Consider the following 16602-nt stretch of genomic DNA (forward strand, 5'->3'; position numbering starts at 1 on the left):
TACTGAGGGGTAGGATCCATGAATATTTGGAAAGGACGGACCTGCTTAGCTTTTTGCAGAGAAATACATGTCCCAGGACATGATTGGTTTTTTGAGGAGGTAAAGCAGTGGTTATTATCAACATAGACTTTTGTAAGATATTTGATAAGATCCCTCATGGTAGGTTGATTCAGAAAATATAGATGTATGTGATCCAGGATAAATTGTAAATTTGGATTTGGAACTGGCTTGCCCATAGAAGATAAAGATTAGGGATAGACAGCTGCTAATCAAATAGGTGTTGTGAAACTGGTAATGGTCTGCCGGGATCAACAATCTGTATTTGTATCCAAATCATTGATATAATCACAAACAACAGTTTTTGCAATATTTATCAATGATTTCAATGAAAATATTGGCAGATTCATTAGCATTGTTGGGAGTGGGCCAATGGTTAGAGTGGGAGTGTCAGGCTTTGGCTGAAAGAAGGCTTCAACTCGGAAGAGGCATTGGCTCCAAGTAAGTTGTCTGAATAAGTTTCTGTTAAGTTTTCCTTTTTTCTTTACTGTGTCAGTGGTACTTAGTGTAGTTTAAGTGGTCGTTGTGTGTTCCTCATGCCAGATGCAACTACATCTACATGGAGTGCATCCAGATGTGAAGCTCCTTGAAGACCATGTTAGGGATCTCGATCAACAACTTGATGACCTTCAGCTTGTAGTGGAGACTGAGGAAATCATCAATTGGAGTTACAAGGAAGTAGTCACCCCTAAGTGCAGGAGACAGGTAGTTGTGTGACGGTCAGAACAAGGAATGGGAAGGTGAATAGGCAGTTACCACAGAGCATCCTGTGGCCATATCCCTCAATGATAAGTTTACCATTCTGGAGGATGACCTCAAAGGGGAATGCCAGGGAGACCAAGTTACTGGCACAGAGCATGGGTCTGTGATTCAGAAGGGAAAAAGGGAGAAGAGGGGAACGGTAGTGATAGGGGACATAATAATCAGGGAAACAGAATGTGGAATATGAATGGGACCCCTGGATGGTGTGTTGCCTCCCAGGTACCAGAGTCAGGGATGTCTTGGATCATGTTTACAGCATTTTGGAGAGGGATGGAGAGCAGCAAGATGTCTTGAAATATATTGGTACCAATTACATGGGAAGGAGAAGCAAAGAAGTACTGAAGAGAGAATTTTGAGAGCTAGGCAGAAAGCTGAGATGCAGGACCTCCAGGGTAGTAATTTCTAGATTGATACCTGTGCTATGTGGCAGTGAAGACAGAAACAGGTTGATCTGGCTGATAAATGCATGGCTGAGAAGCTGGTGCAGAGGGCAGGGCTTCAGGTTCTTGGATCATTGGGATTTCTTCTGGGAAGGTATAACCTGTACAAAAGGGACTGTGTTGCACCTGAACCAGAGGGGGGCCAATATTCTCATGGGCAGTCTTGCTAAAGATGTTGGGCAGGGCTTAAATTAATTTGGCAGGGGGATGAGAACCAAAAAAAGGGACCCAGGATAGGACTGATGGTTAATAAAAGCAAAGATAGTATGCAGTCAGACTGTCAGGTAGGGCAGGCAGACGATCGGACAAAATTGCAGCCAGCAGCATGAGTATCAGTGCATTAGGAATGGGTAGCAAGTACATACTCAAAGTGTAGTATCTATGTACAGAGTATAAGAAATAAGATGAATGATCTTGTTGCACTTCTACTGATGTCAGGAATGATGTGGCCATCACTGCATTGTAGCTGAAAGATGGTTGTAGTTGGGAGCTGAATGTCCAAGGTTACACATTGTTCTGGAGAGATAGGAGGTAGGTAGAGGGGTTGGTGTGGCTCTGCTGGTAAAGAATGGCATCAAATCATTAGAAAGATCTGACATAGGATTAGAAGATGTTGAATCCTTGTGGGTTGAGTTAAGAAACTGCAAGGTTAAAAGGACCCTGATGGCATTTATATTCAGGCCGCCAAACAGTAGCTGGGATATGGACTACAGACTACAATGGGAAATTGAAAAGGCGTGTCAATAGGGTAGTGTTATGATAGTCATGGTAGATTTTAACATGGAGGTAGATTGGGAAAATCAGGTTGGTAATGGATCTCGAGAGAGTGAATTTGTTGAATGCCTTAGTGATGGCTTTTAAGAGCAGTTTGTTGTTGAGCCTACCTGGATTGTGTGTTATTTAACTGGACCAGGGGTTATTAGAGAGCTTCAGGTAAAGGAACCCTTAGGAAGCAGTGATCACAATATGATTGAGTTCAGCTTGAAATCTGATAGGAAGAAAGTAAAGTCTGATACAGTAGTATTTCAGTGGACTAAAGGAAATTACAACGGTATGAGAAGAGGAGCTGGCCAGGGTAAATTTAAAGGTAATGCTGACAGGGATGACAGCAGAGCAGTAACGGCTTAAGTTTATGGGAAAAATGAGGAAGATGCCAGATAGATGTATTCCAAAAATTAAGAAATACTCAAATGGCAAAATAGTACAACCATGGCAGACAACGGAAGGCAAAGCTAATACAGAAGCACAAGAGAGGGAATGCAACAAAGCAAAAATTAGTGGGAAGATGGAGGATTGTAAAGCTTTTAAAAATCTACAGAAAACAACTAAAAGAATCATCAGGAGAGAAAAGATGAAATATGAAATCAAGTTAGCAAATAATATCAAGATGGCTAGTAAAAGCTTTTTCAAGTACATAGAAAATAAAACAGAGATGAAAGGGTATATATAGCACTGCTAGACAATGAGGCAGGAGAAATAATAACAGGGACAAGGAGATGGCAGAAGAACTAAATGAGTATTTTGCATCAGTCTTCACTGTAGAAGACACTAACAGTGTGTCAGGTGTTGAAGGGTGTGAGTGAAGAGATGTGAATGCAATTACTGTTACAAGGGAGAGAGTGCTCAAAGAGCTGAAAGACCTAGAGTTACATAAATCTGCTGGACCAGATAAACTGCACCTTTGGGTTTTGAAAGAGGTAGTAGTTGAGATTGTGGAAGCATTAGTAACAATCTTTCAAAAATCATTGTTCTGGTGGACTGGAAAATTGCAAATGTCACACCGCTCTTCAAGGAAAGAGGGAGGCAGCAGAAAAGAAATAATAGACCAATTAGCCTGACCTCAGGTGTTGAGAAAATGTTGGAGTCAATTGCTAAGGATGAGGCTATGGAGTAGTTGGTGACACAGGACAAGATAGGGCAAAGTCGTCATGGTTTTCTTAAGGAAAAATCTAGCCTGACAAACCTTTTGTTATTCGTTGAGGAGATTACAAGTAGGACAGATAAAAGGAATGAAGTGGATGTTGTATATTATGATTTTCAGAAGGCATTTGACAAGGTGCCACACATGAGGCTTCTTACCAAGATAAGAGCCCATGGTATTACAGGAATGTTACTAGCATAGCGAATGCATTGGCTGACTGTTAGGAGGCTGTGGGTAGGAAACAAAGAATCATTTTCTGGTTGGCTGCCAGTGACTAGTGGTGTTCTGCAGGGGTTGGTATTGAGACTGTTTCTTTTTATACTGGATACCAGTGATTTAGATGATGGAATGGATGGCTTTGTTACCAAGTTTGCAGATGATATGAACACTGGTGGAAGGGCAGGTAGTGCTGAGGAAACAAGCAGGTTGCAGAAGGAATTGGACAGATTAGGAGAATGGGCAAAAAAGTGGCAAATGAAATATAATGTTGGAAAATGCATGGTCATGCACTTTAATAGTAGAAATAAGTGTGCAGACTATTTTCCAAATGGGGAGAAAATCCAAAAACCTGAGATGCAAGGGGACTTGGGAGTCCATGTGCAGAACAACTGAAAGGTTAACTTCCAGGTTGAGTCCATGATGAGGAAGGCAAATGCAATGTTAGTATTCATTTCAAGAGGTCTACAATACAAGAGCAGGGATGTAAAGCTGAGGCTTTACAAGACACTGGTGAGGCGTCACCTTGAGTATTGTGAACAGATTTGGGCTGCTTATTTAAGAAAATATGTGCTGGCACTTAAGAGGGTTCTGAGGAAGTTCACAGGGATTATTCTGGAAATGAAAGGTTCATCATATGAGGAATGTTTGATGGATCTGAGCCTGTACTCACTGGAATTTAGAAGGTTGAGAGGCTATCTCATTGACGCCTTTCAAATGTTGAAAGGCCTCAAGAGAGTAGATGTGGAAAGGATGTTTCCCATGGTGGAGGAGTCTATGAGAAGAGGGCACTGCTTTAGGATAGAAGGGGGTCCATTTAAAACAGTAATGTGGAGAGTGTGATGAATTTCTGAAATTTGTTACCACAGGAAACTGTGGAGGCCAGGTCATTGGACCAAGACATTGAAAGGTTCATGATTGGCCATGGCATCAAAGGTTAGGGGAGAAGGCCGGGGAGTGGGGCTGAGGAGGGGAAAAATGATTAGCCATGATTGAACGGTGGAGCAAACTTGATGGGCCAAATGGCCTAATTGTGCTCCTATGTCTTATGGACTATAGTCAACTTTATGGATGACACCAAAATTGATGTTAATGGAGACAGTGCACATGTCTATCAAATAATACAATGAGATGTAGATCAGTTATAGATATGGGCAGAGAAGTGGCAGATGGAATTTAATCCAGTCAAGCGTGATGTTTTGCATTTTGGAAAGTTAAATGGAAGTATGCAGGTAATGGTACTTTGGGGTCCAGGTCATGCAAGTGGATAAAATGGGAAAGAAGAAGTAAAGAATGATTGCTTTTATTGATAGAGGTGTTGAGTATAAGAGTAAGGAAATAATGCTGAGGCTAGATGAAACTACAGTTCAACAATACTTGGAAGATTGTGTAGACACCTGGTCACCCCATTATAGGAAGTATGTGGAGAATGTAGAAGAAAACGCTTAAGTGGTTTGCCAGGACTAAAGGGTATAACCTTCTCTTGGGTTGTTCTCTTTAAAATGTCACAGGCTAAAGGGGGAAACAATATAGGTTTTTAAAATTATCAGAGCACAAGTAGGGTAGGAAGATAGAATCTTCTCCCCAAGTTAAAATTTTAAACACTAAAGAACATCATTAGTTGGTGGGGGGGGGGGGGGTTGTTGTGGAAAGTTAAAGGTGATGTGGGAGGTAAGTTTTATTTTAACACATACAGTGCCTTGAATGGGTTGCCAGGATTAATCATGGGATCAGGCAGTTTGGTGGAGTTTAAAAGCTTTTTAGATAGATTCATGATTAAAAAGGGAATGGAGAGATATAGATGAGAAACATTTACTATTAATTGACATCAAGATCGGCACAACATTGTGTGCTGAATGGCCTGTAGTGTTCTATTTTCTGTAAAGACTCTCATGCATCACTGACATTTATTACTGCAGTCAGTTGACACTTGGGGAACATCAGTAGCTTTCATTTTTATCAGAACCATCAAACACATCCAAAATGCCCAAGACACAGCACAGGAGTATTATCAAACAAAAATAACTGCTAAAGCAACACGCAAAATGGTGGAGGTACTCAACAGGTCAGGCAGCATCTATGGAGGGAAATGGACATTCAAAGTTTTATATCAAAACCCTTCATCAAGATGATAAGTAAATACTGAGACAATATTAGGTCAGGTGGGGAAAAAAGCCTGCTTAAGTGGTTTGACCATAAGGAGAATAGAATGGTGCAGAATCTCACAACTCAGGCAGCATCAATGGAAATGAATAAAAAGTTAACATTTCGGGTGAGACCCTTCCTCAGGACTTTGGGCCTGAAACATCAACTGTTTATTCTTTTCCATAGATGCTGCCTGACCTTCTGAGTCCCTCCAGTATTTTGTGTGTGTTGCTTTGGATTTCCGGTATGTGCAGTATCTCTTGTGTTTATGGTAGAGAACCAGGACAGGCAATATCAGAATTTAATGCCTTAGCAGTTAAAGACACAACAACTAATGGTGGATTAAATTCAGAGATACTGAAAAGATGAAGATGATAGGACTGGTGAAGAATATAGAGATAGAAAGGAATAAAACTAGTGGCAGCAGGATCTAGATTTGAAATAACAAAAAAGTAAGCACCCAGATTCTTACTGAAGATTGTCATTCTGAACATTAAACTACATACAACTGTAGAATATTACAATTTGAAGATAAACATAATGCAAGTCAAAAACATAACAAATCTATGTAAAAAAAAGTAGAGCAGCAAACTTCCTCAAGCAACTAATAGAATAACCAGATAATTTTATTTAGTATTAGTTGAGACAGATATATTGGCTATGGCACAACATGGAGCTCCCCATCTGTTTATTGACAGAGTACTATGGGATCTTCTACAATTTGATGTCTTACTCAAAAAATGTAAGCTTCAAAAAGATATCTTTTTGGCACTTCTGTACTGGACCACCAACCTAGGATTCTGAGCATAAACCACTGGAGTAGGAATTGAATTAACAACATCTGAAATCAGAGGCAAGACAGCTAACTTCAGAGCAGAGAAGGATATCACTCAGCCCATGGGGTTGGTGCTGGGGGTTTGAAAGAGCTATTCAGTTATGTGCACTCTCTTGCTCTTTTATCATGTGTGTGCAACATTTGTTTATATTCCTCCCCATTATTCAGGTGATACTTCACCTGTGAGTGCGCCGGTGTCATCTATCGTATCCAGTGCTCCTGGCGTGGTCGCTTCTACATTGGTGAAACCCAATGTAATTTGGTGAGCATTTTGTCAAGTACCATCACTCTATCCATTGCAAAGCACAGGACCCCCAATAGCTACTCATTTTAATTTGACTTCCCATTCCCATTCAGATATATCTGTCAATGACATCCTCTATTGTCATGTTGAGGCCACACTCAAGTTGGAAGAGCATCTGTGTAGACTCCAGCTTGGTGATATGAGCATCAATTTCTCTAATTTCCAGTTATTCTCCTCCCTTCCCCCCCCCCCATTATTTCCCTTTCCCCATTCTGGCTCTCCCTGTCACCACATCTTTTCTCCTTACAATCATCTCTTCCTTGATCTTTCTTCCACAGTCCACTGTCCCCTCCAATGATATTCCTTCTTCTTCAGCCCCTTACCTCTTTCACCTATCACCCTCCAGCTTCTTACTTCATCCACCCTCCTCCTTCTAATGTGACTTCACCTATTAGCTGCCAGTTGTACTTCTTTTCCTACCCTCAGCTTCCTATTGTGGTTTCTGTCTCTTTCCTTTCTAGTCCTGATGAAGGGTCTCAACCGGAAATATCGATTACTTATTTCCTCCATAGATGCACCCAATTTGTTGAGTTCCTCCATCATTATGTGTGGGTCACTCTTTATTTTCCTCTTTATGCTTATATCCTTTCCATTCTGAAACCCTCCATGATCATCCTTTCAAAAAGCACATTCCAGATCATTCACTATCTAACCTTTTTTTTCTGGAAACTTTATTTACCTTCTGGAACTTCTACCAAGAAAACGGAATTTTTCTCCTCCACACTGAAAATTTTAAGCCTTGTACAAATGTCAAGTCCTGTCATGAACAAGTAGTTGACTCCTAAAATGGTCTCTGGGAAACAAGCCATCACAGATCATCAATAAATAATGTTGTTTCTTTTCTTTTACATGCACTGTCATATACACTTCCTGACAATGCATATTATATTACAGATGTAACAAAATTTGAGCAGCCTTAACCTGAGCTGCATAACTTAAATTGTTATTGATCAGATTAACTACAGAAAACTGTAGATGCCCACTTGAAAATCAGTTCCAAGCTACTCTGACAGCTCATGTAGAGCTGACATCATCAGCTCTATCAGCTGATATTTGCTTCAAAAAGTTTAGCCGAGGAGACCATTCCAGGAGCTAGATGGGAAAGAAACTTTTGAAAACTTAAGACTTTAATGAACATATATTTTTAATGAATTTGGTTTAAATATTCCAAATTCACTGTAAAGTATGAGGAAGGAAGATGTACTGCTAAAGTTGGGCTTCTGCTATGTAATACCACCAATTCAAATAATAAACTTTCCAATGCTATTAATAACGAGGATTAAGTGCAAGCTCAAATCTGACATCAATAATCAAAAGGATACTGATTACATTAAATGAATACATTCTGAGGAAATATCTCATTAATATAACAGCACCGCGGGTGAATTTAAATATTTGATTCTGTTATTAACAAAAAATCATTAACAAGAAAAGATTATGTTACATTAGCCAATCACAACATTGATATTACTTTATTATAAACTAAAATAAAATGCTTATGTACAATATTTACACAATTTTTCAATAAGTTTAATACCTATTGTGATAACCACTACATGAGATGTCAGGGGTAAGTTTTTTATGCAGAGAGTGGTGAGTGTGTGGAATGTGCTGCCAGCAGTGGTGGTGGAGACGGAAATGATAGGGTCTTTGAAGAGACTCCTGGATGGCTACATGGAGCTTAGAAAAATAAAGGGCTATGGGTAAAGCCTAGGTAGTTCTAAGGTAGGGACATGTTCGGCACAGTTTTGTGAGCCGAAGGGCCTGTATTGTGCTGTAGGCTTTCTATGTTTCTATATAAAATAACTACTAAATGAATTTCAAGATAAAGCATTTTCTACTTACCTGCCTGCTTCAAACGTAAACCATGTGGGGTCCCGTCCATATCGCCTAAGGGCACTAAGAGGCCAAGAGACCAGCTTTAGTCTCGGGTTATGGATGTCCCAAAGACAGATGTTCTCGTATGTTATTTGTAATGTGCATTCTCCGTGCACGTCCAGATTAGGAGAGGGCATCAAATATACATTGAACCTTTCTGAAAAAAATAAACCAGATAATTTAGCGTCACTTTCTTTTTTCTGATGCATATGAATGCATTCTATACCATTTTTGTTCATTTCTCTGAAAGTTGGAAAATGCAGAACTGATAGACTGGTCCACAGAAGCTAAAAGCTCATACTTTATCAGAAGCTATGACATTGAATCAGTTGTAAAATGCTATTAAACCCAACGTGTTTTATATTCTTAAAGGACATTGCACACAAAATATAATTTTTGAGACAGGAATATTAATTAATGAATTCAAGGCAATTTATGAGTTCCAACTTTGAGATTATTTACAATGAATTCTATCTTTTGTGAAACATTTGTGGTGAACTACGTGCCACCTGTCTGGACATGCCCCCTGCTGACTGCTCCTGTGGCTTCCCCAACAGGCCCCTGTATAAAGGCGATTCAGGCCGGATGCTCGGCCTCAGTCTCCAGGATGTAGTATGATGGTCACTCACTGCTGGTTCCTTCTTCCTGTCAATAAAAGCCGATATCTCGCCTTTATGTCTCAAAGAGAGTTATTGATGGTGCATCAATTTTATTGACTGGAAGTTTTAAAACATGGAAACCGTTTTACATCCAGAAAGGTTGGATTTGGACCCTCAAGACACTGAAGCAGCTCTTGCTTTTGAACTCTGGCTTGCATGCTTCCAATCGTACTTGGAGGAGGTTCGTGTGACCGACCCTACCATTCTGCATAGAATTCTCCTCTCGAGGGTCACCCCAAAAGTTTATTCCATTATCCGGGACCTGCCGACCTACGATGGGGCACTGGACGCTCTCAAAAGACAGTACCTGTGGCCAGTGAACACCGTCTACGCAAGACGTCATTTAGTTACCCGGCGACAGCAGCCTGGCAAATCGAGCACCGAGTTTCTCCGAGCACTACAGACACTCATCCAAACTTGTGACTGCAAGACGCTCATGGCAGAACAGCATGCGGAGCTGCTAGTACGAGATGCCTTTGAGATGGGACCGTCAGTGTACGTGTGCCAGCAGCTGCTGGAAAAAGCCGATCTTACTTTACGCTCCGCGATCGAGACGGCCAACGCTCTGGAAGTTGCTCTGCACAACACTGATCCTGTCCAGTCGCGCGATTCCCCGCTGGTTCCGTGGACGCCTCAGACCCCGCCACTGCCAGCTCCCGGGAGCGAATTTGCCAATGCCGCAGCCAGTCGCGATTCCACGAGCTCCCTGAACCTGACCACGGCTGCGGCCCGTCAGAAGCCCGTGCTTTGTTACTTCTGCGGACTCAAAAATCACCCCCGAAAATGCTGCCCGGCGTGAGAAATGACCTGCTCCAGCTGCGGAAAGCGGGGCCATTTTGCCAAGGTCTGTAAGTCTAAACTATGAACGGAGTGCAGCGCTGCAGGTGAGACGTGTGGGCGGCCATCTTTGTCAGCGTCAGCATGCCCCGCCCCCGACCCTCCGATGCTTACCGGGTACCCCGGATGTGGGCGGCCATCTTTGTCGGCGTCAGCATGCCCCACCCCCGACCCTCCGATGCTTACCGGGTACCCCGACGGCTCAACTCTGGCCATGGTAACCCTCAAACAAAGCGCCCCACACCAGCTTGCAAGGTCCATGATGGACATCCGGGTGGAGGGGCACATGACTAGATGCCTGTTTGATACGGGCAGCAATGAGATTTTATTCACCCGGACACAGTGCAACGCTGCGGACTCGCAACACAGCCGGTAAGTCAGAGGATCAATTTGGCTTCTGGGTCGCATTCCACTGACATCCGGGCGGGTTGTGTAGCGACATTGGTGGTGCAAGGCACAGAATATAGGAACTTTGCGCTATTGGTCATGCCTAAACTGTGCGCACCTGTGCTATTGGGGCTGGACTTCCGGAGCCATCTCGAAAGTGTGAATATGGTATATGACGGGCCCCTCCCACCACTCACCGTCCGGAATCCTCAGTTCTGTGGGACTTCATCACTACTGACCACACACACACACGGGCCCACACATCCCATCCAGAACCAGGCCGACAGCTGCGCTACCGACACCACTTGCAGCCTCTCCACCCTCAAGGTCCCTCCCCTGCCGCTGTTCGCCAACCTGACCCCCGACTGTAAACCTGTGGCAACTAAAAGCAGGAGGTACAGCACGGGGGACAGGGCCTTCATTCAGTCGGAGGTGCAGCGGCTGCTCAGGGAGGGGATCATTGAGCCAAGCACAAGCCCTTGGAGGGCCCAGGTGGTTGTTGTTTGGACTGGGCAGAAAAATAGGATGGTGGTGGACTATAGTCAAACCATCAATAGGTTCACGCAGCTTGACGCGAACCCCCTACCCCCGCATCGCAGATATGGTCAACCAGATAGCTCAGTACAAGGTGCACTCGACAATAGATCTGAAATCCGCTTATCACCAGCTCCCCATCCACCCAGAGGACCGCCCCTACACCGGCTTCGAGGCGGACGGCAGGCTCTATCACTTCCTGCGCGTCCCTTTCAGTGTCACGAGTGGTGGCTCTGTCTTCCAGAGGGAAATGGACCAGATAGTGGACCAGTACCAACTGAAGGCCACATTTCCCTATCTGGATAACATCACAATCTGTGGTCACAACTGGCCAGATCACGACGCCAACCTCCAACGATTTCTCCAAGTGGCTGCAGCTCTGAACCTTACTTATAACAGGGACAAGTGTGTGTTCGGAACCACCCGCCTTGCTATCCTTGGGTATGTTGTGGAAAACGGGGTCATTGGCCCTGATCCCGACCGTATGTGCCCCCTGTTAGAACTTCCTCTTCCCACCACTCTCAAAGCCCTCAGACAGTGCCTGGGTTTTGTTTCCTATTACGCCCAATGGTTCCCCCATTACGCAGACAAGGCCCGCCCACTGGTCAAGTCTACCACTTTTCCCCTCTCTGCTGAGGCCTGCGCGGCCTTCAGCTGCATTAAAGAGGACATTGCCAAAGCTACGATGCATGCGGTGGACGAGACCATTCCCTTCCAAGTGGAGTGTGACGCCTCCAATTTCGCTGTGGCTGCTACCCTCAATCAGGAAGGCAGGCCAGTAGCATTCTTTTCTCGTACGCTCCAAGGCTCTGAAATTCGGCACTCTGCGGTGCAGAAAGAAGCCCAGGCCATTGTGGAGGCTGTTAGGCACTGGAGGCACTATCTTGCCGGCAAAAGGTTCACCTTGCTGACTGACCAGCGCTCAGTTGCGTTCATGTTCAGCAACCAACAGCGGGGCAAAATCAAAAATGATAAGATTTTGTGGTGGAGAATAGAACTCTCCACCTACAACTATGATATCCTGTACCGGCCTGGCAGACTCAATGAGCCCCCTGATGCCCTATCCCGGGGAGCGTGTGCTAGCGCGCAGCTCGACCAGCTATACGCCCTTCATGCACATCTTTGCCATCCAGGGGTCACCCGATTTTACCATTTTGTGAAAGCCCGGAACCTGCCATACTCCCTGGAGGACATCAGGATGATGACCAGGGACTGTCAAGTATGCGCTGAGTGCAAACTGCACTTCTACCGTCCTGAAATGGCGCAACTTGTCAAGGCCACCCGCCCTTTTGAGCGACTGAGTGTTGAGTTTAAGGGCCCCCTTCCCTCCACCGACCGCAATGTTTATTTTCTCAATGTTATCAATAAGTACTCATGGTTCCCCTTTGGAATTCCCTGCCCCGACACCACTGCCACGTCCGTCATAAAAGCCCTGCGCCAGCTCTTCACTCTGTTCGGGTATCCCTGCTATATTCACAGTGATAGAGGGTCCTCCTTTATGAGTGACGAGCTGCGCCAATACCTGCTAGCTAGGGGCATTGCTACTAGTCGGACCAAGAGTTATAATCTCCGGGGTAATGGACAGGTGAAGCGGGAGAATGCCACGGTGTGGAAGGCCATACTTTTAGCCCTTAAGTCAAAAGGGTTGCCGGTCTCTCGATGGCAAGAGGTCCTCCCTGAGGCACTCCACTCTATCCGCTCCCTGTTATGTATGTCCACCAATGCCACCCCTCACAAGCGCCTATTCTCTTTTCCCAGGAAGTCTGTCACTGGGACCACCCTACCAGTTTGGCTGACGTCCCCGGGGCCAGTGCTGCTCCGGAAACATGTGAGCAGTAATAAATACTCCCCGCTGGTCGAGAGGGTTCTTCTACATGCGAACCCCCAGTATGCCTACGTGGTCTTACCTGATGGGCGGGAGGACACAGTCTCCGTCCGCGACCTGGCGCCCGCAGGTGCAGCAGACCACTACCCTGAACACTCTCCGGTAACTATGAACCCTGTAACTGAGGTGACACCGCGCTCACCAGGCCTTACACAGACTCCTCACGACACTTATATACCGGGCGTTTCGTACGCATATATTCAAGTTGCCTCGCACATGCGTGAGGGATCACTGGCACCTAGTGGGCTGGAACCAGCACAACCTCCGTCTCCTGTGCAATCACCAATGTCGCCAGCATCTGTGCAATCACAGCCGGTGCTACGTAGATCGCAGCAACAGATTCAACCACCTGATAGACTTGACCTGTAAGAAACTTCGCCACATGGGGACTCTTTTAAACAAAGGGGGGGTGAATGTGGTGGACTACGTGCGACCTGTCTGGACACGCCCCCTGCTGACTGATCCTGTGGCTCCTCCCACAGGCCCCTGTATAAAGGCGATTGAGGCCGGATGCTCGGCCTCAGTCTCCAGGATGTAGTATGATGGTCACTCACTGCTTGTTCCTTCTTCCAGTCAATAAAAGCCGATATCTCACCTTTACATCTCAGAGTGAGTTATTGATAGTGCATCAACATTTTAGTCGCACTTCTTACATGGCTATTTAAAATGGAAAGCAACAATGTTATTCAAAAATACATAATTTTATTTATATATTTATTAGTTTATTTTGTGATTGAGTGGGCTAGATCCATCATTAGATCCATCAAACACAACTTCTAAAATTCATCTAGCCTGATAATACTGTCTCTTTCTTTCTCCATATCTAATAAAGATCAATTAAAGTTTCAGAGAGAAGAATATTGGATGGCAGTACAACCATCCGTAACATTGCCTTCTATTCTAACAACACTCGAACACACTTGTTGACTAGGCAATTTCATACACATCCTTGGAATCTAACATTGGCTGACACAACACACATTTCAGTGACTTAATTAATGGCACACTTAATATTTTTCACACTAGATTTTTATTTCTTCAGTCAATTTTCAAATATGATTCCTGCTCTTTATTTCTGTTCCAGGCAAAAAAAAACTCTTCCAATTCATCTTACTTTAAGTACCTGTATAAAATTTTCTCTTACTAACTTTAAAGGAAGGAAGAGCCCATGGTAAGCAACCTTCTCTTATATCTGGGGTACAATTGCATCTTCATACACCCTAATAATTATATATTCTTTTTGTGTGGAAAGGTCAAAGATGCATTCAATATTCTAGATATGATCTCAAGATCATTCATATTTTAAAAAATAATTCACTTGCTGCATCCTAGATTTCGCATCTCAGCAATCATTTCAGTATTTCAGCAACTGGAAACTGTTCATGATTTACATCGTGGCCCCTCTCCAGCACCTCAGGAATATTTCTTTACTGAATATAACCTATCAGTCTTCCCTTTGTCAATCCTTATAGTCTTACACAGAGTGGTCACTTCAGTAGTTATCTCCTGTTCCTAATTAAGTGGCCACTAAGTGTATGCTCATAGCCTTCTGTTGCAGTAGCCAATCCACTACAAGGTTCAACATGTATGTTCTGACCTGGAGAGCTGCCGTTTGTTTTATATTATCAACACTTCCTGTATGTAAGCTGCATTTATATCATTTCCTGTGTGAGTTAATTTGGATTTCAACTTGAAGCACGGGTACTTGAAGGTAACAGACACTGCTGGACATAGTGAAGTTGGATTCATCCTTTGCAAGGCAAAGCTGACTCCCAAACGAGACAACACCTCACTTCTCCTTTGACATTATCACGAGCAAGTATATCATCAAGGACAGTTTCAAAGTGAAAACAGTTAAGGACTGTGTTGTAAAACCACTTTCAAGAGTAGCCTCTGTGAATATCTATCTTTACCAAAGATTTATTGAGACAATCATTTGACATTTAGTTTCAGTAGTTAAGTTTGACATCCTATGGATGCCACGTAGGGAACGTTCTTACCTCTACAGCATAGTTGGGTTTGTAAGAAAATAATTTCCTGTACATAGGCTGTTTTTTATATCACTTCCTGTGCAGGTTAATTTGGATTTTGTTCTAAAGCACACAGTGGAAAGATCTATCTCCGTGCTCTTGAAATAGCAATACCGTTTCACTCTACTGTCTTTGCAGTGTGTATATCAAAGTTATGCAAAGTTAAGCACCTTCTCTAAAATCACCCAAGATGGAAGCCTTCTTTAGGGTATTAAATGAGATCTTTCTTGTGAAAAGATATTGCTGTTTCAAGAGCAAATATAGAGTGAGTGGAGATGGATGTCTTTGCACTGGGTATTTAAGGTTGAAATCCAAATTAACCAGCACAGGAAATGATATAAAAACAGCTTACGTACAGGGAGTGATCTTCATACAAACTTAAATGCACCTCTAAAGTCCCGGACACTCCCTGCCTGAATGTCAAACTTAACCACTCTGACTAAAAGTGAAATGATCATTTCATTAAGTCTTTGGCAAAAGAATGATAGACTGATCTTGAAATAGTCTGACTGCAAGGTCTTTAATTGTTTTCACTTTAAAACTGCCATCCTTGATGATGTTCCTCATGGGGATCAGCAGTCAACATGCTGAAAGCACCACTAGACATGTTAGTGAAATCTAATCTCAAACTGCATAAGGTCGCATCCAATAGTGCCGAGTTTATGCAATGTTTCCCATCTGACTATCTGGCTAAAAGTCTACAGAATCTTGAGTTTTGACAAGACCTCCCTCTTATGCAGCGTAGTATGGACCTTGGATGGGACCTCCTTATGCAGGGAATGCTCCCAAGTCAAATCCTTCTCTAAAATATGTCCAACCAGTGTCTTCCTGCTTTCTAGAGGGACTTCCTGATCAAAAACTAAAAGCATATATGATTTTAGACAATCAAAGCAATGTGTCATTGGCAAAATAATCATTCTTTGATAGACTCAGTACTCAAAGTTCTGTTTCCCCAGAGACTTTAAAGACATGTTCTGGAACATCAGAAGTTGCCGGTAGAAGAGCTAATGGATTTGTTGAGGAGTCATTGTGGGGGGGGGGGGGGCAGGTCTGCAGACCCTCCTCAAACCTCATTGAGTGCTATCACATTCCCCAAAACAGGGATAAAATCCCAGCTGTATCAGGGCACCATCTTCTGTAAACTCTAGAGAATGTTGTGCATGAAAATCGCAGGAGATCAGCAGTTTCTTCCAGTTTTTTTCCTCAGGCTACGTCCACACTACACCAGATAAATCCATAATCAAAGCATTTTCTCTTTGTTTTTACCCTTCGTCCACAGTAAAATGGCGTTTTCATCCCCCAAAACCGGAGTTTTTCAGAAACGCTCTCCAAAGTGTCTATTTTTGGAAATGCCAGATTGGCCAGATCAGTGTGGATGGGGTAACCAGAGAAATCTGAAAACACTGTCAGACAGCAGCGCGCTATTTCATTGTTTTCTTGAACGCAACCTTACAATTTCAGAACAGACGGCAACAGAACTGATGCCAGAAGAGTTAGAAATGTACTCACCAAATACTTTGACCCAATACTTACTGAATAAATAAGTATACTCACTTTGCCCTGTTTTCTGTCCTTGCTCGTATGAAGGTGGTTTACCTTTTTATGCAAGTACTGCTCTGACAATAGATGCTTAACAGCCTAATGTAACATTGTATGGAAATACAAGATAACATTGATGCAGACATGTTTTATACAATTAACAAGGTGTTTTA

General features: G+C 43.3%; 1 protein-coding gene across 1 annotated transcript in view; it reads right to left on the bottom strand.

Annotated features, from left to right (window-relative positions):
* The window catches only part of LOC132398909 (docking protein 5-like), a 492926-nt gene that overhangs the window by 175047 nt on the left and 301277 nt on the right, over window positions 1-16602 (bottom strand). Inside the window, exon 5 of the mRNA XM_059978743.1 lies at window positions 8526-8715. Coding sequence (XP_059834726.1) covers window positions 8526-8715 — 190 coding nt within the window. The remainder of the gene's footprint in view (window positions 1-8525; window positions 8716-16602) is intronic.

Source organism: Hypanus sabinus, chromosome 9 (assembly GCF_030144855.1).
Source record: "Hypanus sabinus isolate sHypSab1 chromosome 9, sHypSab1.hap1, whole genome shotgun sequence".
NCBI classification, from domain to species: domain Eukaryota; kingdom Metazoa; phylum Chordata; class Chondrichthyes; order Myliobatiformes; family Dasyatidae; genus Hypanus; species Hypanus sabinus.